Source organism: Colias philodice, chromosome 21 (assembly GCF_061535455.1).
Source record: "Colias philodice isolate Cphi_HAF_F1 chromosome 21, ilColPhil1 Martin Lab GWU primary, whole genome shotgun sequence".
Classification (NCBI taxonomy): domain Eukaryota; kingdom Metazoa; phylum Arthropoda; class Insecta; order Lepidoptera; family Pieridae; genus Colias; species Colias philodice.
This window is the reverse complement of record NC_143106.1, coordinates 6,569,481-6,595,444: the sequence shown is the minus strand read 5'-3', so window position 1 is coordinate 6,595,444 and position 25,964 is coordinate 6,569,481. Positions and strand designations below refer to the sequence as shown.

Here is a 25,964-nt window from a genome sequence, read left to right as displayed (position 1 = left end):
TGTCGCCGGCCGCCTTGCCTATTAATCCAGTCACGTTTTTATCAAACAATGGGACCATTTTAAAGTACATAATAACTATGCAATATGTATCATCGTTTTGAGCGTCAAATCGGAATCTTATCGGAATTGCATCTTTTTCCTCATAAAATCGATATCTTTAATTTATATTTCACCGGAACTTAAGTTCAATAAAAAAATTGTCGATTGGCGTTTCTACACACAAGCTTTTAATCAAAAATCAAAATATGGGCTAAGATGTGCTATCAATATTTTTTTATCGAATCGATATTAATATTAAAAAGAGGAATTTACACTTCTATTTTTGGGTGTTGTAACGAATAATCACAAAAAATATTGTATCGATTTAATAAATAGTTTTAAGATTAGAAAACCGACAAAAATATGCCTATTTTTTATAACGGGTCAATCGAGCGAAGTCGGAACAAGCAGTACCTAATAATAAATAGTAAAAAAAAATGTTTTTTTTTATCATTATCAGAGCTATTTTTATTAGCGACATCTGATATGTTTGTATGTAATCTACACTATTCTATACTAATATTAGACAGCTGAAGAGTTTTTTGTTTGTTTGTTTGAACACACTTAACTCAGGAACTACTGGTCCAATTTGTAAAATTCTTTCGTTGTTAGATAGCCCATTTATCGAGGAAGGTTTAGGCTATATATCATCACCCTAAGACCAACAGGAGCGGACCAATGCGGGTGAAACCGCGCGGCACAGCTAGAATATCATAATTGACTAATTTAACTCGATTTTGAGCTAAGTTAAACGGACAATTCATTTGAAACTACATATTATTATAATATGTACAATTATCAAGGATTGGTAACAATACAATAATTTCATGAGTTTATCTTATTATATCATATTTATTTTTACACGCTTTATATTAGCTTCACCTGTATGTTTGTATGTTTGTAACCGACTTCTTTGGGCGCGATTTTGACCCACTTTAAACGGTCAGATTTCGTTCAAACTTTGTAGATTTATTGAGGACCGATGACAATACACTAATTTGATAAAATTTTCTATTTTTTAGTTCGGTTTTCTATAAAAAGCGTGTTTTTTAGTTTTTTTTAACTATTATTATTATTATTATACTTAGTTATATAATTCAAAAATAACAGTAGGTACATGTTAGATAATAAATTACAGCTTAGGGGAAATGAAGTCAGACGTAAAAGAAAAATAGGCATTATTCAACTGGAAGGTACCAAGATAAATTGGTTATTGTGAAGTAGGTAATTTTCTATAAAAATCTTTAAATCAAATTTATGGAATTTGATTGTAAAATCGTTTTGTATTCAGATACATATTGGGCACAAATTTTTAGGCCCTTCAGATAACATTGGGACACTGCTTTATTTAAATGGGAATCCATGTATGGTACATTATTTAACAAAGGCATATTACACAATTTTATGAATATGTTGGTTACAAATTAGTTTTTCTCTAATATAATGTTAGAAAGCTTTATCGTTATCAAGCAATAACACCAGACCACAACATACTTCTACCATATTCAAACTTTTGTTTTAATATGTAATTGATAAAATATATTTTAAACTAGCTTTCCGCCCGCGGCTTCGCCCGCGTTTTCAAAGAAAATCCCGTTCCCGTAGGATTTCCGGGATAAAACCTATCCTATGTCCTTTCTCAGGTATCAAAATTCAAAATATCTCCATACCAAATTTCATGAAAATTGGTTCAGTAGTTAAGGCGTGATTGAGTAACAGACAGACAGACAGAGTTACTTTCGCATTTATAATATTAGTATGGATGATTACAAATAGAAATAGTCATTATTTCGCATGTGCTGTGAAAACCATTAACAATATACAGGGTGTCCCAAAAAGTAGTGATGAACGGAAGCTGGGAGGTAGAGGACCTAGAGAGCTATCCGAATCACCCCCATGTATGTTATGCGATTTTTCGTATTTTCGGAGTTATGACATTTTTTTCAATTTTTCATCTATCGCTGAGTACGATGAGATTTTTATTTATGGTGACGTGACTTATTGCGCTAGATGCTTGATTTTTTTTTGTGTGGTAAGCTGAAAGATAGGCCAATTCAGTATGGTAACATTTACTATCGTTAGATCTTCGAATGGAATAAAAAAAGAATTAAATGCCAAGAAAGATAAAATTACCCAGTATGTTCACAACTTCAAGGGCCCATAAAAAAATAAAATCACATAAAAAAAGTTTTCCATTTGGCTTTTAAAAACTCGCTCTATCTATCAGGTAGCTACCCTAAAAATTTCATTTTATTATTCAGAAGGCTTCAATCGAAAAATTGAAATCTAAATGTGGTAAGTGCAAAAATTTTATTAACATGATGATCATTAAAACCAAATTAAAACCCATAAATAGGTGTTTAATTACCAGAAATTTTTAAAATAACCCCGCTGTTGCTCAATGCAAGTGCGACATCACCGTAAAAAGTTGTCTTTTAAATGTCTGAATGCCCTTTTATCATTTTTAATGGTTTCTTCTGCTACTATGAATTTCCGGGTTATTTCGTCCAAATTGTAGCATTCTCTCAAGTAGCCGAGGTCTTTTTAGTATCCCCATTGAAACAAATCAATGGGGTTTAGGTCGAGGGACCGTGCAGGCCAGGCTTTAAGGCAGGCGTCACCAGCGCATGCGCAGGCTGCAACGACCAATCCATCTTTCAGGGTATCTTTGCCCTTTAGCCTGGCCTCGACGGTCCCCGGACATAAACCCTATTGATTTTTTTCCGTGGGGATACTACAAAGACGAGAGACTGCCACAATTTGAACGAAATAACCTGGAAATTCATAGTAGCAGAAGAAACCATTAAAAATGATAAAAGGGCATTCAGACATTTAAAAGACAACTTTTTACGGTGATGTCGCACTTGCACTGAGCAATAGCGGGGTCATTTTAAAAATTTCTGGTAATTAAACACCTTGTTATTGGTTTTAATTTGTTTTTATTAATCATCATGTTAATTCAATTTTTGCACTTACCTCATTTAGATTTCAATTTTTCGATTGAAGCCTTCTGAATAATAAAATGAAATTTTCAGGGTAGCTACCTGATAGATAGAGCAAGTTTTTAAAAGCCAAATGGAAAACTTTTTTTATGTGATTTTATTTTTTTACGGGCCCTTGAAGTGGAGAACATACTGGGTAATTTTATCTTTCTTGGCATTTTAATTCTTTTTTTTATTCCATTCAAAGATCTAACGATAGTAAATGTTACCATACTGAATTGGCCTATCTTTCAGCTTAGCACACAAAAAAAATCAAGCACCTTCCGCAATAATTGACGTCACCATGAGTGAAAATATCACCGTACTCGGCGATAGGTGAAAAATTGAAAAAAACGTCATAACTCCGAAAATACGAAAAATCGCATAACATACATGGGGGTGATTCGGATAGCCCTTTAGGTCCTCTACCTCCCAGCTTCCGTTCATCACTACTTTTTGGGACACCCTGTATATACACTTAAAATTATGTTCTACATATTATAGTCATTGGTCCGGGAGCCAGCAGCAGATTTTATGACCAAGTTCCTCTCAAGCGGTAATTAGTAAAATGCATCAAAGTATAGTATTATGAAACCTTGTGAACGTCAGCTGGAGCTCGGTTGGGGGGAAGAGCGGTTGTAGCCTCCCGTATCAGCTGACGGTTTTTCCACCAAGATACAGCCAGCTGACATATATATTTATCCACAGTTACATATAAGCTATCATCAGGTAAATTTTTGTTTGAGAGGAAATAACGGAAAATAAATTTTTCTTTAAATTTAACTTTCATGTTCGAGACACCAGCTGACGTATAATACACCATGTTGTAACCAGCTGACTATTTTTTTTCGTTGAGATATTGGGTTAGCTACAATTTGACAAATTTTTAGCTGAGAGGAAATGAATGAATGAATGTATTTTTTTTCCTATGTGCGTGGGAGGCTACAACCGCTCACCCCCCCAACCGAGCGCCAGCTGACGTTCACGAGGCTTTATAATACTATACTCTCATGCGTCTGACGAATTATCTCTTGAGAGGAAATAGTTAACCAAATTTGCACCTGGCTCCCTAACCATGACTCATGAGTAATGAAGTAAAAAAAAATCTGTGATGGAACTACCAAGGAAGCAAAAATATCAGTTATTGTTAAAAAAATGTATTTATGATGGATGAAATAGTGGTGAAATTGGTATCAGGATATTAATCTTGAAAATCGCACTGTAAGTCATAACTTATATGCAGGCATAAAAATTCTCATAAGAAAAATGTTGCGAACACCGTAAACTACCAAACTGGTTCAAATGTAATTTGAGAAAAGGAATAGTATGGTTTGATGGTTTATTTTGAAATTCAAATAAAGAAGAAACATTTGTGGACTTTTGAAAAAAAAATTCTGTCGAAGATCTATGTAGCAAACCACTAACTAGTTGTGACGGTTGTTAAATCAACATTCTGCCTAGTCATTGAATTGAATGTTGTCATTCAGTTAATGCGCTAGTGATTCAATCAAAATATGTTGATGGCGACATATGAATTGTTTAACGTTTACCACCCCACCGGTACTATTGCAAAAATGCATACAAAGTCATGTAGGCTTACATATAAACAAAAATAAAACTTAATATTATTTACTTTACACATGCATTAGTTGCATATATAGTATGAAACCTTACATCATTTCTTTTCTTGCCATATTAATACAGGAAATTATATATATTACAAAGATACATAGAGATAAACTACGATAACATGGCGCGCCCCTCCAAATTACTGTTTCAATGTGTGTAGTGACATCCTTACGAAGGAGTTTGTATGTAGTCGTACGTATTCGTCTTTAGTACTTTACGTCCAGATTTGTTGGTCAACTAATCATAAGTTGCCGAGCGCCCAAGACAACGCACGTGTCGTTTTCATAGAATACGTCAGTGCAGCGCCATTACTAATAATAATGAGCGATTAGAGCGTGACTAGTCGAGCAACAAATCCGTGGATTTGTTTTTGTTTGACGGCCGTCTCATTACGCACACATGCGTTGTGAATCTTGGTGGTGCATTGTAAATACTTTCACAAATACTTTCAAACGTTTTGAATTTTGGAGGGGCGCGCCATGTTATCGTAGTTTATCTCTACTGCAATATGAATGATAACTAATTATTAACATAAAATAATAATAATGTATGTGAAAGAATAGCATGTTCAGTATTCTTTTACCCAAGTGTTACATGATTTGTTTAAGTTATTGCTCTTCCTTATTCCTATTTTTAATGGTCATCATATCTCCAAATTTTATATCAATAATTAACCATGATAATAATCACATTATTCACAGTAAAACGAAATCATTTTTCATAATTAACTATAAAATATAAATATATCACCATTTCCTCAAGACATTTTGCATAAAAGGCTGTTTGTACCCATGTAACTTTCTTTTTTGCAGTATTTGTTATTATCAGGAAAGTATTTTAAAGAAAAGGATAAATTAAAGGTTGTGCTTAATTACTTTTATCTATCAGTCATTGGGACAGAATAACATTTGTCATTATTAGGAGTAACATTATTTACCGGGTATGGGAGGTATGTTTTTTACTGGTCAATGAAATACACATAATCTACTAATAATTTGACACTGATAAAACAATAAATATGCGTAACAAATCAAGATGGAGTAACTTTCTATAGTAATTTTCCGATTTTCAAAAATTCATAACTAAACTAAGTTTCCTCAGAGTGAAATTTCAGACTTAGGTTCCATAGGACAGTAGTTAACTACAAAAAAAATTACGACTCAACTCCACGCCCTATAATGTACAATTTTTCCCAAATATTGTCAAATATGAATATTGGTTTGAGACATTACCTAACCTAAGGATATAATTGAATATTTTATTTTATTTTTACTTTAAATTTACATCTAAGTGTCCTAAAACTTGTCAATCTAATACCATTGAGATATACATATGGAGACGACACCGCCTACATCACTTATGTTCCGCTCAACATACGCCATATGGCGTAACTGCACGCCCATTTTTTTTTTGTTTTAAAGTGAAACGCATCAAATATGCCTTCGTTTGTGTTACGATATTGCACAAATAATACAAATAATACGGAAAAGTGCAAAGGAATAACTTTCATCGGCTCTAAGTTTTAAAAATTATTATCTACCTAACTAGATAATAATTTTTAAAACTTAGAGCAAAAAAATGGCGCACAGATTTTGTTTGTGGTGTCTCCTCCATACGTAGTAATATGATCTCAATGTCTAATACACATATTTTTTTGTTTTAGAATAAATTGACTGACACATTTAAAAACAGGATGTTTGTAATGAACTATGTTTTATTTTAGGTAAGAGACATAAAATAACTCATTAAGGATATGACTAGCTGAATATGAATTCCTTTTTTATCAGCCAATTTTAATGACAATTCACTGATGAAGGGACATGTAATAGTCACAATTATTTTAATCTACTTACAAGAATATCTGACTTAATTTAATTATAGGTCAAGAATCAGCTGTGATAAGCTTTTTTGTTTGGTTTATACATGTACACAGTACAAGACAAATAAAATTATTTTTATAAAGACTGAAGAATTTGTTTCAGAAAAATAACTTTTTATATTTATGTTAGAACTTAGACATTTTGTTATCGCCGTTCGTTGATGAAGTTAAGGTTCTGTTGAGGAAGGAATCTAGTTAAATATTTTTCAGAATTGTATTTAAACTAACATTTATAAAACGTTTGACAAAATAAAACTATCCAGAGCTATTTACAGACATTCGAAAAAATAATAGGCAAAGAAGTGAACTCACCTCCACATCATTGTTGGTTACTGCAGACTTTTGGTCGGAAATGGTGGGCTGTTCTTTCGTGTGATTATACTGAACTTTCGAATCGTCACTGGAAATGCTAACGACACTTTTATCAGGGGCTTTGGGTTCCTTATCATACTCCGGTGAAGGAGCCATCTTGAAGGAAGAGCAGACAGATGACACAAGTCTTATGACTTTTTAACACTAAAATCACTTTTCGTCGTTAATTTACTTGTGATTTATGATATAATCATTTTAAAATGTGTCTACCTAAGTTCACCTATAGTCCCAATGTCTTTAAAATGGGAATCCATCATATTTGATGAATTCTAAATAACATTTTCACAAATATAACTATTTTATTTCTAGATTTTTGGATGACTTGACTTTGAGTCCCTGACGCCCTCACGTGGTGAAAAATAGAAGCTTTTATTTTTCTTTCGATTCGATTTTTTCAGCCAACAACACCAAGCAACCAAGAAAGCTATAAAATATTTTTATTGGTGTGAATTGGGTAAGGAATTGGGTGTGAAAGTGAAATATAATAGATTATTTTTTGCTAATCATTAAATTTTCAAATGTTTTTAAAACGAACGGTCTACGAAGTACCTAACCAAAGAAAAAAATAGTTTTTGTATTATCAAATCAATTAAAATATATTTTTGATTTAGGGCGTATTCAGAAAGAAAACTGGAAACCAAAGGGAATACAAATACTATGCTAGAAACTTATAAGCGCTTACCGGCGCTTGTCAGCGCTGGTTTGTTCTACACAAAGGAAGCAGATTGAAGCAGTTAGCAGACCAATACAAATATATGGCAGCGCCCAGCGCTGACCAGCGCGTGTTGAAGCTTGTCGGCGCTTATCGGCGCGGGTTCATATATTTTCCTGCGCGGTTACCAGCTGCGCTGACAAGCGCCGGTCAGCGCTTATAAGTTTCCAGCTTTCTTTTTGAATACGCCCTACGTAATGATAAACACAGACACAGTATAGTGTAAACAAGGAACTGCTGTATTAAAAAAATGTTGTGTGGTTTTATGAAACCACGGTAAAAGTGAAACATAAGCACAAAATTATCGTATTTGTACGATAATTATCGTACGGTTCGACCGTCACGCGACATGCGCTACACAGACCAAAAAGTTTGAGACGATGTAATAAAAGTTTCACTTTAAAAAGACGTGTGGCACTCGGGGACTGCCGCGGTAAAGCTATTGCATACTTGATGCTATGCCACATGCTATGCCTTCAAGCCAAACCTCCGCGCCCGTCGGAGTGGGGAGCGTGAGGTTTTTCGTTACGCAATTTCTGGATTCGGTGCCCGCGCTCAAGGCCCGCGATAGAAGCTATGCAATAGCTTAAAAAGAAACAACCAATAGTCATCTAAATGAATTTATAAGTTAGAAATAAAAGTTTTCGACTACTTTTCAACCTACCGACTTCTTCTTGAATGGCAACACCAGATCCCACTGAGAAAATCTTGGTAACCAGTGGTAACCCGCTTGACGGTTCTGTCAAAGTGAAACTTGACGGGTGACAGGACATAAAATAGCAAAAGCCAAAACAATATAAATATATCATTTGCAGCAATTTGCAGTTTTGGTTTGCAGTCACGATTTTCCTGTAATTTTAGCTCTACGTATCGTAGGTGGGCATCGCCCTTATTTGAATCGGTCCATCTGCAATTATTTAAATACATAATTTTATAATTATCCTTTTGTTTTAGCTTTTGCGTTGCGAGATGAGTGAAACAAGAGAGAATATTTTCTTATTTGTTCCCAATATCATCGGTCAGTGAGGTTTATTGTTTTATGGGTATATTTATTATTGGTTTTCAGTAACTATATAATTTAATCTTTTTTCAGGCTATGCCCGGATTATACTTGCTATAGTCTCGTTTTACTATATGCCCACGCATTGTGGGTTTGCTTGTATATGTTATGTTACTTCTGCCCTATTGGATGCGATCGATGGTCATGCGGCGCGGTATTTTAATCAAAGTAAGTAAACCTATGTCTATTATAATTCAATTTATCGAATTAGCTAATGCTCTCTATCCTTGAGACAAGTTTAGGGTATCACATTAATTTTTTAAGTATTGAGCTTTTATTTTGCTGCCTATTCTAATATCATAAATATTATGTCTTATTTTTATACATACATATTTCATCTTTATATATTTTAAATAAGAAACGTAAAACAATGATTTATTATAATATTAATGTTATTAAGTTTAAATTTTATAACTTTTAACTTAATCGTATTAAAAAGTTATAAATTCCAAAAAAATAGGTTTCCTTTTTTTGTTACATATTAAATTTTATAACTTTTAACTTAATCCTATTAAAAAGTTATAAATTCCATAAAAATAGGTTTCCGTTTTTTCATTATCAATAAATATAACGTCACAAGATGGACTGTTTCCTTCTAAGGATGCATCATTTGTTATCAATGCAGACATGCTGAATCACAGTTCTTTACAGGTACTAAATTTGGAGCAATGCTGGACCAGCTCACTGACCGGGCTGGTACAGCTGGACTCCTGATGACCCTTGCTACATTTTATCCAAAATACACCTTTTGGTTCCAAATATCTATGATCATTGATATAACGTGCCATTGGATCTTCCTACATGCATCAATTCTGCAAGGAAAGACGTCTCACAAGTTCATTGATATGTCAGAAAACCCGATTATGCATGTGTATTATACAAATAAGACAGTGCTATTCTGCATGTGTGCGGGGAATGAAGCCTTCTATGCAGCTCTGTATGTCAGCTACTTCTATATGGGATTTTCAAGTAAGATTTTAAGTTATTTACTGTTTTTCATTAAGATAATAAGTCAGTTATCATTAACATGATAACTCTATACATACTATAAAGCTTAAGTGTGTTTGTTTGAATGCGCTAATCTCAAGAACTACAGGTCTGATTTGAAAAATTCTTTCAATATTAGATAGCCAATTTATTGAGGAACACTATCATCATGCTAAGACCAATAGGAGCAAAGCAATGTGGGTAAAACCTTGGGGCATATCTAGTATTCAATAAAGACTATAATTGACACCTGCTATCCCCTGTTGACACAAATATTTATCAGTAAACCTGATAACTATATGTTTTTCACATTCTCAGGAAACTTGTTTGCAAAAAAAATATCTATTTATCTTTACAAGTGTTGTAAACTGGGTTCAAATTTATTGCCTTGATAAAAATTTAGAATAATAAACCTTTATAAATCTTACATTACATTAGTAATAATGAAAAAATACAGTTTTGTAGATAAATTCAATTCTAAAATTTGGTACAAAATGATTTTTTTACATTGGCTAAAGCTAAAATATATTTAAATTATCATGCATTGTTTCTTTATTCTTTCAGTCTTCGGAATTGGAATATTTCCAATGATAGCTGTTCTGTCGGCGCCTGTTGCTCTAGTCAAGACACTGATCTCAGTACTCCATGCTATTGTAGCCTCCATTAACCTGGCCACCATTGACAATCAGGAAAGAGCTGCCATCGCTGCCAAACAAACTAATTAGTAAAGAATTTGTGACTTGCAAAAAGCAAAACCTTTCAAAATTCCTTGTTCCAAAAATTATATTAAAAAACCTCATGTTTTAAAAGTAGATAGTTTATTCGTTGTCGTGTTTGTTTATACTAGGTTCCACAAAATATGTTTAATAAAATCAACCTAATTTTGATGTAATTTATATTGTTGTGACACATTGAAATTTGAATACAAAGTATCATTAGGATACTCTTTATCTATGTATGTTGCTTAGCTATTTACTTTGTTAATTCTATTTACTTGTTCCATTTATTATTTTATTAGTTTAATTGTCTCGAATTATTAACTTATAGAAGTTATTTTTTATACACAAAGCATTCACAATAACATTACCTGCCTATATTATTATTTGTGGTAATTTTTAATGATTTTGTGATATTTTTTAAGCATTCATTTATTATGAATTTGATTCTATAAGTCATATTATTTTTATTTTATTTTTTAAACACAGCCAAATATTTTATTATTTGTGGCAACAAGATAATCTGTGTGGTTACGTTAATTTTATTTATGTTACTGTCTAGATTAAGATAAGATTTAATGTAAGTACAAATAAAATATTTTGTCACCCTCTTGTTGTAGTAAAAGATAATACATACAATAATGATCATAAAGTAGAAGCATTTATATTTATATGTGATCAAGGTTCCATTCACATTGACAAGTCTCATTTCCATTTTAAACATTTTTTGAACTTATTATATTATAAGCATGGACGTATAAAAAAAGACGGACACCGTATTACGAACAAACAACGTGAAGCCACCATAGTAAGCTAGCGATCGTGTAAAGACAATAAACACGCACACACTCTCACCATAGTAAGCTAGTCGGCCGCCATTACGTCGTGAACTACCGACTGATTAACTGCGTCACTGTTTCACAAAAAATATTTAAAATGCCGTCTTGCGTGGTAAATGGTGTCGCAACAGTACAATTTTAAATAACAAAACACAAGGGATTACATTCCACTGGGAAGCAAGTTATTCCTTTTACGTTTTAATGACAAAATTATTACGGCAAAATTTATAGAAAAAAATACAGCCGCCATTGTCATCAACACAGCTGTTGCCATGACAACATGGCACACACACATGGATGTTTCGCCGCCATTACTAGGCTTCACTCAATGTTTAGGCGATATACCGTCCGTCTTTTTTTATACGTCCATGATTATAAGATACAGAGACAGTGTATTGGACCTTATTTTTAGCATTTATCTCTAAGTTTCATGACATATTCCTGATGGAAAACATTGTTAGTTGCATTTTCAGCTTACTTTTATGATGTCTATAATGATTTAACGTATTTTTGGTGTCTAATTTATTCTTGAAACTTGACTCCTCAAATTGATGTTGTAAATGTAATGATGTGAAATAAATTATTGAAAATGAAAATGTAGTTTTTAATTATTTAACCTTGTTACCTGCTTTCCTATATTACCATTTACCAAATCTAAAAAACAATGCTAATACCATTACTAATGTACTGACTAAACTAATATGTATTTAGATTAAGAATAAAAAATATACTCTTTATGAGGTGTTATTTTTTTTGTGATTGGCGGACGTTTGACCCAATCCCACTTGATGCAAAGCGATAATGCGGTCTGATGTGTCACGTCTACCTAGAAGGTGCCTATTAACTTGTCTCTTGAAGGAACCCATTTTAACTACACTCACAGGACTTTAGCTTTGCATCACATTAAACGGAAAGTTGTTTTAAAGGTTATTAGGTCATTGAAAATAAACCAAATAATAGTTTTAAAAGCAATTTAATTAGAAATACTCATTACAATATGTAAGCTAATGTGCCAAATAATGGTCAGCTACTTATCATGGACTGAATGTATTGAGGACTTGTGCCATAACAGGCACATAAACCCAATTTAGTAGCAATGTAAGATAATAATTAATTTGGTTTTTGTTAAAATTTATGTCCACAATACAGTAGTTATATCATAAGAATAACAAAAGCAAACAATAGCTGTGTTATTAAACATAATAAATGCATATATTTAGCACTTAAAGAAAATTAAGTTTCTCATTTTAAAGTAATACAGAATAATTGTTAAAGATTAATATGCAAAGAAATAATGAAATAAAATTAACCCTTAAGACTACTCATACCGGCCCTCATGATTTCATCAACTAAAAGGAGGTTGCTAGCAATAACGGAACAGGAGTTAAGAATTTGCTTCTTTACAATGTAGTTATCGTAAATGCCCATGTCGGTCGGTTTGATAGCTTCTCCGCTGTTCAGGTCCAAACCGATGGGATCAGGGCTCAAACGAGCTTCCTCTTGCAGTTTAACTATAGTGTCTTGTGCGTCATAACCAGAGTTCACCGCCAGCGTTTTAGGAATCACGAGCAAAGCTTCCGCGTAAGCTTGGATGCCCAAACGAGCTTTGCCTTTAACTGTATCTTTGTACTTCTGCAACTCCAGGTTGGTCTTAATTTCGAACGCAGCTGCTCCAGCGACGACGCATTTGTCTTCAATTGCGTTGTTGATAGCTCTGAGGCCATCGCGGATGGCGTCTTTGATTTGAGTTAAAGTGTGTTTGTTTGGGCCTTTGATGAGAATAGTTACAGATTCGGGGTTCTTGCAGTCTTCAACAAATGTGTATTTTTCTTCACCCAGAATGTGTTCGTATACGAGTCCAGCGTATCCTAAGCATTCTTCTGTAAGATCGTCTACGGAATTCATGGCAGAACCGCCACATGCGAGAGCTAAACGTTCCATGTTACGCCTCTTGGCTCTGCGGAGACCGATAATGCCTTCTTTGGCGAAAGCGTCGAGGGAAAGAGGATCAATACCCTTCTGGTTGATTACAACGAATGATTTGTTGGTGCCGTCACAAAGCTTCTTCTTTAGTGCGATAATCTGTAATTAGTTATGAGATTACATTATTAAAAAATTATCATATAACAATTACGTTTGCTTTCGTATTTATTTCGTACGAATTAAAACAATATTTACACTATAATAAAAATTAATAATAATTACGAGTTGCTGAAATCATACGGACTGTTGTATGGTAGATACCATATAACAGTCCGTATGATTTCAGCAAGTCTGGTTATAGGCTTTACGCAATTCTAAACATTTAAGAAAATGACTCATCATTTGGTTAGTTTGTGAAGTTATTTCGTATGGAACAATATTTAAGCCTGTAACACACTAGATATGAAAGTTAAATTATCAGGTGATTTTTCATTTAATCTTAAGAGCGATTTGTGTGTTTCGTAATATTTACAGCTATTTAAAACTTAAAACTTACCTTTTTAACTCTCTGGTCGATGAAATCACGTTCAGCCGCCACCAACTTCTCCCTGTCCTCAGCAGACTTGTAGAAGAATCCAGAGTTCACTTCAGTCTTTTCATACTCAAGTGAAACATTGCAAGTAAGAATGTATGCGTTTTCCACACGTTTTGGCATGTCGGGGTGACGCGCTCCATGGTCCATGACCAGACCTTGAGAATATTATACATACATGATAAGGAGAGAGTGGGGCAATTGTGGGATGAAACATTAAAAAGTATACAGAATAAAATTTATAAATAATGAATAGTATTTCGCAAAAATCTATTAAATTACTAGACACACTAGGAACAAGTGGTGAAACTGATACACTACCAAACAAATCATGAAAACTTACGTACCCTTAATCAAAGTTGTTTCAGTGGCAGTTTTATGCTGCATCTCCATCAGCTCAACCATGTGCAAGTCAACATGTTGATCGGGTCTACGTATCGCGAGGATCGCGTCAACGCACGCGTCGGTTAGCACTTCGGCGAGATTCGGGTGTACCTGTGCAATGGATAGATGTGTTGAAAATTAAGTGTCAATATTGGAAAATTTATAGCTTCACAGGATAAAAAGTTACATCTCAATATCTTTTCTGTGAAGTCAATTCCTTTCCATTAGTTAAAAATTCTTAGAAATTCCTTTTCCATTTCTTCTCAATGTCTTGAATCAACTATGCAAACAATAAAGATGAGTGTTTTTAATAGATAGATTAAAGAGGAAGTTTTGTATCCATAATAATATATCCCAATAAGATATTTTATAAACTAAAAACTGTTAGAGGCATTAAATTAAGATCTAAATCTTGTGATTGAAAACTGTTAAAAAAATTAATAACATCCGCTAACTGCTTGCAATTCACTACATTTTAATGCCATATTGCTGTTATGTATTATTCCTAGAATTCATTTATCGAAACATCCATCAGGAACAGGGCTAATCCACATACTATTTATTTCACAGTACCATTTAAATAAACTTAACCTACCTAACCCGTCATATTAATTGCCCATTTCACAGGTTTTACGTGCACCTATAGATGTTTCACATCATAATGAATCACCAAATGTAAACGAAAGAAAATAGCAGGCCTATTTGACTAATATTTTTGCTAGTTTAAAATAATAATATTAAAAATACATTGGCTATAAAAGATTACCTTGGTCTTCAGAGAAGTACGAGCAATATCAATTAAGTTTTCTCTTTTGATCTCAATAGGTATTTTCATACTTTCAAGAACTTCCAAGGCTTTGTTGCGGGCTAAATCATAGCCCTCAGTAATGATTCTAGGATGTAAGCCTGTAATAAAACAAATATATTTTTTAATACAGAAATGTCAATATAAATATTTTGAATTTTCAATCTACCACAGATTTTTTTTAAATAAATAATTAATTACAGAAGTGCATATTTCATGATTAATAAAAAGATAAATAAATGCAGTATTATGACTTTGTTTATATCGAAAGCTTTGAAGTAGTGAGTCAACTTTATTTTATATTACACTGAATGAAAAGTGAAAAGATACAAAAACAACACACTAAAAAGTAAAATAATTTCAATCTGTATACCTTCACTAATATAAATATCGGCTTGTTTTAGCAGCTCTCCTATCAACAGGACGGTAGAAGTAGTACCATCGCCGGTGGAATCGTCTTGAGCAGTCGAAGCTCTAGCGATAAGGGAAGCAGTTGGGTGCTGAATTTGCATCTCGTGAAGAAGCACGTTACCATCTTTAGTAATTTTAATATCGCCAGCTCCTGACACTAACCTGTAACAAAGATTATTACTTATGGTGACAACCATTTGCTCAACCGCATGCGACTTTGAACGCAATTATCTTTTTAGTTACTAATCAAAGTTTCTATAACAGTGCATTAAGTACAAGTATTTATCAAAAATAATCAAGTTTCTCTTTAGTTTCGTTTTATAATTCAGTATTTAAATCCTAATTACTTACATTTTTAGTGTGCCTTTGGGACCGAGGTTAGTTTTCATTACATCTTGGATACCTTTTGCTGCTGAAATATTTACAGCTAAAGCTTGGGCAGCTCTAGCAAATTCAGCTTTCGGATTTAACAAACTTATCGCAGCCATTATTTATAAGATTGTTTTACGAAAACTTGCAAAAATCACGTTACTAACTTTTTATGATTGATGGTATTGTTTGGTGTTGCCACTTCCCAGTGACAATTACCATAAGTTAAAAGTTTACCGTTCCTTGGCAAATGTTCATGGCGTGTAAAATTAAAAAAAATAAAAAATATTTTAAAACACAATAATCTGTATTTGAAAATAACCACGTATTCAAAATTCAAATCTTATTCAAATTAATTCATCCAAAACACCTGTAAGAAGAAGTAAAAAGCAATTCGAATGTCAATATATACAATTTTAAACGAATGGAAAAGATTTATCAATACGGGTTCATTACAATAATATTGTAAATAACTGTAAAACATGTCAATAAATAAAATTGAATTGAATAATTTTATTGACTGAATATTTGCGGCTCACCTATAATAGCAGAGTAAGTAAATCTACAATACTAGCAATATTGCTTTCCAATGTCAATTGTCAAAATGATGTAATTTTCAACATGAAACCGTAAGGTTCATGTGTCATAATATGGAGTTACAAAAATAAATGTTCTATTTAAAGGCGAATTCATATAAATGTACCTACGAGATAGTGCCAGAAAATTCCTAAGTGTATAAAAGGCTTGCCGGTGCTTATATTGGTGTAATATTTAAATTAAGTTCCAATCAAAATGGACCAAATAGAAGAAGCAGAGAGTTACAAAAATAAAGGAAATGAAGCTTTTAAAACCGAAAATTATGAACAGGCGCTATCACTTTACACTAAAGCGATTAATATTGCGGAGAGAGACACGCGTGATATGGCCACGTACTTGAAGAATCGCGCTGCGGCCTGTCTTAAGTTAAAAGAATACGAGAAAGCTATTAAAGACTGCGATGATGCCTTGCAAATTATACCTGAAGATCCTAAGGCGTTATTTCGACGTGCTCAAGCTTTAGAAAATTTAGAACGATTTGAAGAGGCCTACCGGGATGCGAAAATAATATTCACAGTAGACCCTACTAATAAGGCTATTCAACCAGTGCTAGGTCGTTTACATGCTATAGTCCAAGAAAGAGCAAGGAATGCCGCTCAAACTAGCAATAAAGTAGAACAAATGTTCAAGCTCGCTTTCAACATAGGTGAAGATCAAGAAAAACGTGAAAAAGCAATATCTAACTTACTAGTATTATGTAAAGAAGGTGATGCTGCAGACATGATGTTGAAGAATGGTATAATTCAAAAAATTCAACAGTTGGTGAAAAACGAAAAGAAGTCAGAAATTTATGTCAATGCCATCCGAGTTGTAAGTCAACTATGCAAGAGGAACGTTGAAAGGACAAAAAATATTATTAAAGGAGTTGGTGTACCTTGGTTCCTGGAAATTATTGATAGTGACAAAGAAGAAATTGTTATAGCTGCTCAATATTGCCTTCAAACAATATTGAACACCTTCTCTGGTATGGATACCAAAAAGGATACAAAGCCTGATAAAAATCTTTGTGAACAGTATAAAACAGAAATAGATACTCTACTTACATGCTTAACTTATTCAATAACAAATAGAGTTATCACTGGCTTGGCTAGAGATGCTATTATGGAGATTATTATGAAAAACTGTCACTATAGCACACTAAATTGGGCTGAGAGGTTTGTTGAAATTAGAGGCCTACAGCGCCTCCTTGAAGTTTGCAGTGAATTGGAGGAATACAAGTATGAATCTGCCATGAATATTACTCCTTCCTCAAGAACAATTGCTGCCTCATGCTTGGCAAAAATTTATGAAAACATGTATTATGATCAAGCTAGAGAAAAATTCAATGAACAAGTAGATGAGTTTATTAAAGATAAATTATTAACACCAGATCTTGAATCAAAAGTGAGGGTCACTGTTGCTATTACATCATTATTGAGAGGACCAATTGATGTGGGTAATTATGTTATCTCTAAAGAAGGTATTATGGAAATGATTCTAGTCATGGCTCAGACTGAGGATACACTACAACAAAGAGTAGCATGTGAATGTCTTATTGCTGCTGCTTCTAAAAAAGATAAAGCTCGAGCAATCATTGATAAGGGTGTAGACATATTAAAAAAATTATATTCCTCTAAAAATGATGCCGTTAGGGTAAGAGCCCTTGTTGGATTATGTAAAATTGGAAGCTTTGGAGGTGATGATGCATCCATCAGGCCCTTTGCAGATGGTTCAACTAAGAAATTAGCTGATGCATGTAGAAAATTCTTAGTAAATCCAGCAAAGGATAAAGATATGCGAAAATGGGCTGCTGAGGGTCTCTCTTACCTGACATTAGATGCAGATGTAAAAGAGAAGTTAGTTGATGATAAGGCTGCATTAAATTCTCTTATTGAGTTAGCTAAAAGTGGAGATCAGTCATGCCTTTATGGTGTTGTAACCACTTTAGTAAATTTGTGCAATGCTTATGAAAAACAGGAGATTATGCCTGAAATGGTGGAGCTTGCTAAATTTGCTAAGCATCATATCCCTGAACAACATGAACTAGATGATCCTGACTTTGTTAATAAAAGATTGACAGTATTATGTAAGGCTGGGGTTACATCTGGTCTAGTTGCTCTCAGTAAAACTGAGAGTCACAATTCAAGAGAATTGATTGCAAGAGTATTCAATGCAATTTGCAGTTTGCAAGAATTAAGAGGTATTGTTGTGCAACAAGGAGGGGCAAAAGTATTGATACCCATGTCTTTAGAAGGAACCAATAATGGTAAAAAACAAGCTGCCCAAGCCTTGGCAAGAATTGGTATAACAATTAATCCTGAAGTTGCTTTTCCTGGGCAAAGAAACTTAGAAGTGGTAAGACCACTGATATCATTATTGCACCCTGAATGCACTGCCCTAGAGAATTTTGAAGCTCTTATGGCTTTGTGCAATTTAGCTGGCATGAATGAAACAACAAGGAATAGAATACTTAAAGAAGGAGGTTTGTCTAAAATAGAACATTACATGTATGAGGATCACTTAATGCTACAAAGAGCTGCAACACAGTGTATATGTAACTTAGTGCAATCTGAAGATGTAATAAAGACCTTTGAAGGAAACAATGATAAAACTAAATTTTTATGCTTACTTTGCCAAGAAGAAGATGTGGATACTGTGATGGCTGCTGCTGGTGCCTTATGTATTTTAACCTCAGCAAGTAAAATTTGCTGTAGGAAAATTTTGGACCTTGAATCATGGTTAGAATCATTGAGATGTTTACTTGCAAACCCTAATAAAGAAATTCAGTATAGAGGTACATACATGTTGTATAATGTGGTTAATGATGATGAAGATATGGCTGCCAGGGTATTTGAAACTGATGTAATGGAGATATTAATGGCCATTACAAAGTTGGAAGAGCCTGAATGTGCTAAAGCAAAAGAGTATGCTCAGAAATGTTTGAATGCTGCTGAAGATCTTGGGGTTATCAGGAAACCTGAGGAAGGACCAGTTGATGCTTTACAAGAAGAGCCTGAAGATGATGCTGATGGTGAAGAATAATTGAATTTTGCTCTGAAAGTAGTAACTTATATTAGAAATAGAACAATAAAATTATTTATATGATGATATGATTAACAATCAATTTGTGTGACAATATTTTGTATTTGTTTGTTTTTAAGATTATATGGAGATTTAAGAGTAATAAAGGAAATTTTCAACTGTTTACTATATTCGATTTTTATTTGTTAGTTTCACTGTTAGACACTCTTTATAAGGGGCGTATGCTAGTTGGAAATAAAATGCTTATATTTTTAACCCTTAAAAATCGTGTCGCAAATCCGACTTCCACATGACCTTCCTTAACATTTAAAAAAAAAGAGAAGGACATACTTTATAGATTTCGAGAATTTAAATTTTTCATAGTTCATACCATGGACGTATAAAAAAAGACGGACGGTATATCGCCTAAACATTGAGTGAAGCCTAGTAATGGTGGCGAAACATCCTTGTGTGTGTGCCATGTTGCCATGGCAACAGCTGTGTTGATGTCAATGGCGGCTGTATTTTTTTCTATAAATTTTGCCGTAATAATTTTGTCATTAAAACATAAAAGAAATAACTTGCTTCCCTGTGGAATGTAATCCCTTGTATTTTGTTATTTAAAATTGTACTGTTGCGACACCATTTAACCACGCAAGACGGCATTTTAAATATTTTTTTTGAAACAGTGACGCAGTTAATCAGTCGGTAGTTCACGACGTAATGGCGGCCGACTAGCTTACTATGGTGAGAGTGTGTGCGTGTTTATTGTCTTTACACGATCGCTAGCTTACTATGGTGGCTTCACGTTGTTTGTTCGTAATACGGCGTCCGTCTTTTTTTATACGTCCATGGTTCATACAAATTTGAATAGATAAACATGCAAGTGTCATAGTGGGCAACACTCACTTAGCTGCGTATTTATAGCAAAATAACCTACATAGCTGGTTAGAAATATTTTTCAGTAATAATTAGGACAATAAAAAAATAGGTAATGGCTTGGGTAATGGTTATTGGTTACATGCAAGAAGCTTATATTAGATGTAAGCTTCTTGGTTACATTTACATGGTGACTAGCTTAATCTATAACAAAAGTGCTATAATTGTTACATACCTACTGCATTTTATTTTTTGAATTTTTATTAAAACTTGCAGTAGAAAAAAATACTGCGAAAACATTGTGATGCTTGCATAGGATAGACCGTATTCAAACATTATTATTTTAAATAAATGTACTGTGTGACTGTATAGTATTAAATATAAACCTAAAATATTATTTTACATGTTATTATATCACTTATGTATATTATAATTAATTTACGGTGTATTCAGAATAATTAAATACACAACAACATATCACATATCAGGAAATTATATGTAACAATGATAATAAATATATAAATTATTCAAATAAAAGTTGACTAATATTTTTATAGTTATTAATTAATATAATCTAATGGCTGAATTTAATAAAAATATGAGATTATTTAATTACTCTTCAACGTCTCTTCAATAATATGAGTAGTTTTTGATCAAAATACAGATTATAAATAAAATACAACATTTTTGGCATGTACTATCTGTATACAGAAAGTGACTTTAAATGGAACCTTTTTATGTGACAGCTTGATTTGGTTTGGTGTCCGCTACTGTACTATTGTGCTATTTTTTGGTTTTTCTAACTTATTCCCTCTGAAAATGTCTATTTCGACTGCCACAGGTACATATTTTTAAAGATTATTGTTAGTTATACTAAAATTTCACACTTATTTAAAACTTGTCGTCGTATCGATGAAATAGTGTTTTCCGAGCAAAGCCATGGAATCCCATATGGCGGTCTATGCTCCACATGATATAATGACGCCAAGTTGAGCTGAAAAGTATTACTGTCATAAAACTTGTTCAAATGCGTGGAAAAGTCAATGGTTTTTGCCCTAGATTTTAGGTTAAATCCTATGTTTATCGAACGTTAGGTTACTAAGATATTCTAATTTTTTTCCCTTTCTAGCGTCTTCGCCGACGCCGGACATTTAAATAGTGGTTTTTTTTATTTGTGCGTTCGGGAAATATTTTTGTTTCTTACTCCTTTCTTTCACAGTTATCAAACTTCGTAGTTAAAAACGTCTTGTGAATTCGAATTTAACATTGTTTTGGTCGTAGTTTATAAGTTTGTTTCGAAAAAAAAAATGTTTTCTTAGAAAATTTTCACGACATCCACAATTAGTTTTCAATAGATTTAAGTTGTGTTTTCTGAATTATAAAAAAAAAACTTGGATTTATTATGTTTATTAATGTACCTAGGTTTAGTAGGTCAATTAAGCTGCATAGTCTCTTTATATCATTTCATTATATTATTTAGTTAAATTTTAGTGTAGATAAATAAAATGTAATTTATATCCTTTAAATTAGTTGAATGATAGCTGAATTGTTCTTCTTTTTACTCATGAACACTTGTATAAGGCCTTATATTCAATAAGTTTTATCAACATTGCAGATGATCGTACAGAAGGTGATGATGACACATCACAGGGGAGCCAACCAAAAGATGAAAGCAGTGAATCAGAGAATGAAAACGAAAATGAACCTCAAAATCAAAATGGAGGAGGCTTAAGTCCTGAAGTTCATGAAATTACTAGTGATGATGAAATAGTTACCAATGATGATGAATCTTCTAACTCTAGTAGTGACTCAAATGACAGTTCAGAAGATTCACAACAAAGTAACAGAGACAGGGATAAAAACAAAGATGAAGAGCCAATGGAAAATGGTGAAGAATCAGACATTGAGGAAGTTAATATTGAAGACCCCCTTAACCAAGTCCCAAATAAGAATAAGCCTATTGTGATAAATGATACAAAAAACTTAGCTGATTTAGCATCAAAACAAAGTACTTCTAATGGAGAAGAACCAAATAAAGAGCCTACTGTTGTGATCATAGACACAAATTCAATTTTATCTGGTAAAGGACCAACAGCAATGTCAAATAAAACAAGTTCAAGTAATATTGATGCCCACAATTTGTGTCAAAGCATTGCTGCGAGAGGAACTACAATAACACCAATAAGCAGTAAAAATAACAATACTAAAAATAATCAATCAAATAATACCCAAGCTCCTCAATCTAACATATTGCCTTCTCTAACTGATGATATGTTTGTAGTTGAAGCACCATCATTCATTGTACCTTATGTTTACGAAAAACCATCATTAAAACCATTTCGAGAATTTGTGGATAAATTAGGAAAAGAATTAGAAGATCTGAAAGCTCAAGAAGAAGAAGAGAGACAAACGAAAGAGAAAGCAGAAAAAGAAAGAAAAGAGAAGGAGAGAAAAGAGAAGATTGAGAGAGGAGAAGCAGTGGAGGAAGAGGAAGCAAGTGACAAGGATGCAAAAAAAGAAAGTGAAGAAAAGGACAAAAAATCAGAAAAGAGACGACGGAAGCGCCGGAATGAAGATGATGATGATGATTCTTGGGATGGAGAATCTACCAGTGAATCGGATGAAGCTGCAAGTGATGATGATACAGTAGTTATAAAAGATAAGGATACTACCTATGATGACATAAAAGATCCAATGGACCTTATTGGTAAAAGTGCAGGTGGCAAATCAGATAGTTACTTTGACTGTTCACTTGGACAATTTTTTATAAACATTGGAATTAATCTAGTACAGGAGTATGTTCAAAGTGATTTATTGAAAACACAAAATAGAAAACTGTATAAGGAAAAGAAGTCTGGACGTAGTACACGAGCCACAGAAGGAGCAATTGCATCTCTCACACAAAATTTGGCATATAGTAAGAAGCTTAATGCACCATATGCCCTGCAACAGAAGCAATGTGAATTTTGTAGTTTTAAAACAGAATCTATGCTTGTTATGTCTCATCATTTAGAGGCACCACATATGAAAAATAATATTTATAAATGTAATACATGTGCATTTGAAATAAGGAGCCCACATGATATATTATTTCATATGGAAGCCGAACATAATATTAGAGGTAGACTCGAGAGAGCTCCAGCCTATCAACAATGTCCTAGTTGCCACTTTGAGGACAATAGTAAAACCAAACTTGCTCGCCATCTTATTGCCTGTGCTAAAAAGTTCAAACCAGAATTTAATCTTGGGCCACCACTAGATTGGGAGCCTCCAGCAAAAATACCAAAGTTATCTAGAGCCCGCAACAATATAATGGGTCCTTACCAATCAAACTTCAACCGCTCGCAAATGGGCATGAGTCCTCTCGGACGACCACCATTAAGTATAGGAAATGCTGTTATACCCAACATGCCAATTCTTGGTAGGCCCAGAGGACGTCCACCATTAGGGGGTCCTTCTACACGTGCTCCTGTGTCAGGAGTACCCATCATAAGGAGTGGAGTTATGATTATGCACAATAATCAAGCAAGTGGGACCACAATTTCTAATTATCCCGTTGTACAGAACAATCAAGGAAACCATTCAGCTTCAGCTACTCCAAAAATATCTATTACACCTCTACCACGTGTCCCTCAGCCTTCTTCATCCAACTCTTCTCAAAATTCTAAGGCCACTTTTGTAATTTGCGAAATTTGTGATGGTTACATTAAGGATTTGGAACAATTGAGAAATCATATGCAATGGATACACAAAGTGAAAATTCATCCTAAAATGATTTACAACAGACCACCACTCAACTGTCAGAAATGTCAGTTTAGATTCTTCACTGATCAGGGACTCGAAAGGCACTTGTTGGGTTCTCATGGGCTTGTGACAAGCTCCATGCAGGAAGCAGCAAACAAAGGTAAAGATGCGGGTAGGTGCCCTGTGTGTGGCAGGGTATATCAGTGGAAATTACTAAATCATGTATCAAGGGATCACAACATGACTTTGAAACCAGCCCATCTCTCCTACAAATGCACAGTTTGTACTGCCACATTTGGGATGTACAAACAATTCGAGAACCACGTATATTCGGCGCACAGCGTTGTCGCGAAGCGCGTTATCGATAAGAATAAGAGTGCCCCGGCCGCTTCGAAGCCCACCGACAATGACTCACTGCTCAAACCTTTGAAAATCAGTGATGAAATCACTATAATACCTCAACCTGCCAAGTCGAATGTGACCATTACTGCAAAAGGCAAATAGCACTAACAAATTTGACAACATTGGAAAAAACTGTCACTATTATAAATGTTTCCCATTAGCTTTTCAGCTATGCACTTTGCAAGATCAGGCAGTATTTTGTAAATAACCTGATTATATGAGCATATTACACCTTATAGAATTGAATTTTAAATACAGAGATATTATATTGATGACTTTGGTTGTCAAGTAAATATGAATGTTATTTTTAAATATAACATAAAACAAAATAAATAGTAAGCTGTAAATTCAGTGTATAAACTTAATATAAGCTCATAAAATAGGTATTTTGTGACATTTGTATTGTTAGCATGACTTTCCTACTATGTGTATTTGTGACTAGTTGGTTGTTCCATATTTTGTTTTTGTCACAAAAAGAAAGGAATTTAACTAAGATCTGCATCATCACTGTTTTTTGTAGTGGAGAATGCGCAAGTTAGATATTAGATTTCGTAATGGTTATAAAGTAATCTTATTATTTATTTGCTTATTACTCATGTATAATCTGTGACCATGGTAAATTATTGTCTATTTTCATTTTAATTCGCGATTTGGAGCCGAATGTTTTGGAAATGTAAAGATAATCATAAAGGAAGGAATTAATGAAGGAGGTATCAATTATGATTACGTAAGGTATTAGTTAAGTTATTAGGTTTAATAATTAAGTAATAATTATTATTAATGTATTACTTGAATTTCCTTATTCTTTCAACCTGCTTACCACAGAAACCTAAATTCTTGCTGTAAACTTAACACATCAGTCTTTTTAGTTCTGATCTCAGGTTAGACTGGAGTGTTGATTTGCTATAGTTTACTAAATTGTTATCGTACTTATAGAACTTAATATAGGTACTGTATTCTTTTTTTATTTAATTCAAAGATGTATGTTCACATTTTGTGTCTGGAGGGTTTTGTAATGATATGTGAGAATTAAATAAAGTTATTGAAGTAAATAATGTGAAATGTTGCTTATGTAATTTCTTTAAGATTGTTGGGATCATATTTTGATTGATTAAAATACCCTTTTTATTTTACTACAAGGAGTTCTTTTTAATTTGTGACTTGTATGCGAGTTATAAATATTTCTACATTTTCATATAATACTATTCATGTCACTTTTTACGCCATTAAAATTATTATTTCTCATATCATTGGATTAACATAATTTTAAAGTAAAATTGTTAATAATGTCTAGTGGCTAGATATAAAAGACGATTAATAAAGAGTAGTTTCATTTAAAACCTTTTAAAATTACGTTTTAGACCATTCTAAATTTTTAACTCGTTAAATTTTGAATAAAACGGTCCATGCCAACTAGAATAAAACCGGTCACCCGATATATTGTATAATGGGTAAATTTGGATTTTCGTGAATTTTTCAAGTTAGACAAAATGGCGGCTTGCTGCCGCCATATTGGATGGATCGTGAGGTCACCCTAATAAGGCTACAATCCACCAGCGTCCCACTCTTTGGCGCGAAATATTATAATAGAACGCTGAAGTTCCAGCGAAGCGGTAAATTTAAAATTGTAAATATCTTCCATTG

The 25,964-nt window shown here is 33.3% G+C and overlaps 5 protein-coding genes across 7 annotated transcripts in view; 3 read left to right on the top strand and 2 right to left on the bottom strand.

The window, feature by feature from the left end:
• LOC149478987 (uncharacterized) overlaps positions 1-7,316 on the bottom strand; it is a 33,993-nt gene extending 26,677 nt beyond the window's left edge. The window contains exon 1 of one of the 2 annotated variants that reach the window (XM_089708501.1): positions 6,841-7,316. In XM_089708501.1, the coding sequence (XP_089564627.1) occupies positions 6,841-6,996 (156 nt within the window). In that variant the 5' untranslated portion in view covers positions 6,997-7,316. The remainder of the gene's footprint in view (positions 1-6,840) is intronic. The other variant, XM_089708502.1, reaches the window with a different exon arrangement.
• A 1,009-nt stretch (positions 7,317-8,325) lies between these two features.
• Positions 8,326-11,086, top strand: Pis (phosphatidylinositol synthase). 2 transcript variants are annotated; one of them, XM_089708986.1, is made up of 5 exons: positions 8,326-8,488; positions 8,567-8,630; positions 8,706-8,840; positions 9,324-9,641; positions 10,224-11,086. In XM_089708986.1, the coding sequence occupies exons 2-5, from the start codon at positions 8,582-8,584 to the stop codon at positions 10,382-10,384; spliced, it is 663 nt and encodes a 220-aa protein (XP_089565112.1). In that variant the 5' UTR covers positions 8,326-8,488; positions 8,567-8,581; the 3' UTR covers positions 10,385-11,086. The 2 variants fall into 2 exon arrangements, with proteins under 2 accessions (XP_089565112.1, XP_089565113.1); XM_089708987.1 differs by having other exon boundaries at positions 8,342-8,484.
• A 1,085-nt stretch (positions 11,087-12,171) lies between these two features.
• Positions 12,172-15,917, bottom strand: CCT6 (chaperonin containing TCP1 subunit 6). The gene is made up of 6 exons (XM_089708494.1): positions 15,681-15,917; positions 15,292-15,491; positions 14,880-15,019; positions 14,077-14,224; positions 13,694-13,887; positions 12,172-13,296 (listed from the first exon to the last, which is right to left on the bottom strand). Exons 1-6 carry the CDS (start codon positions 15,815-15,817, stop codon positions 12,520-12,522), a joined length of 1,596 nt encoding a protein of 531 aa, XP_089564620.1. The 5' UTR covers positions 15,818-15,917; the 3' UTR covers positions 12,172-12,519.
• Positions 15,918-16,300: 383 nt separating this feature from the next.
• On the top strand, positions 16,301-19,484 carry unc-45 (unc-45 myosin chaperone). The gene has a single exon (XM_089708985.1). It carries the CDS (start codon positions 16,491-16,493, stop codon positions 19,314-19,316), a length of 2,826 nt encoding a protein of 941 aa, XP_089565111.1. The 5' UTR covers positions 16,301-16,490; the 3' UTR covers positions 19,317-19,484.
• Positions 19,485-20,888: 1,404 nt separating this feature from the next.
• On the top strand, positions 20,889-25,382 carry MEP-1 (zinc finger protein MEP-1). Its single transcript, XM_089709120.1, has 2 exons — positions 20,889-21,015; positions 21,790-25,382. The coding sequence occupies exons 1-2, from the start codon at positions 20,994-20,996 to the stop codon at positions 24,420-24,422; spliced, it is 2,655 nt and encodes an 884-aa protein (XP_089565246.1). The 5' UTR covers positions 20,889-20,993; the 3' UTR covers positions 24,423-25,382.
• Positions 25,383-25,964: the final 582 nt, after the last annotated feature.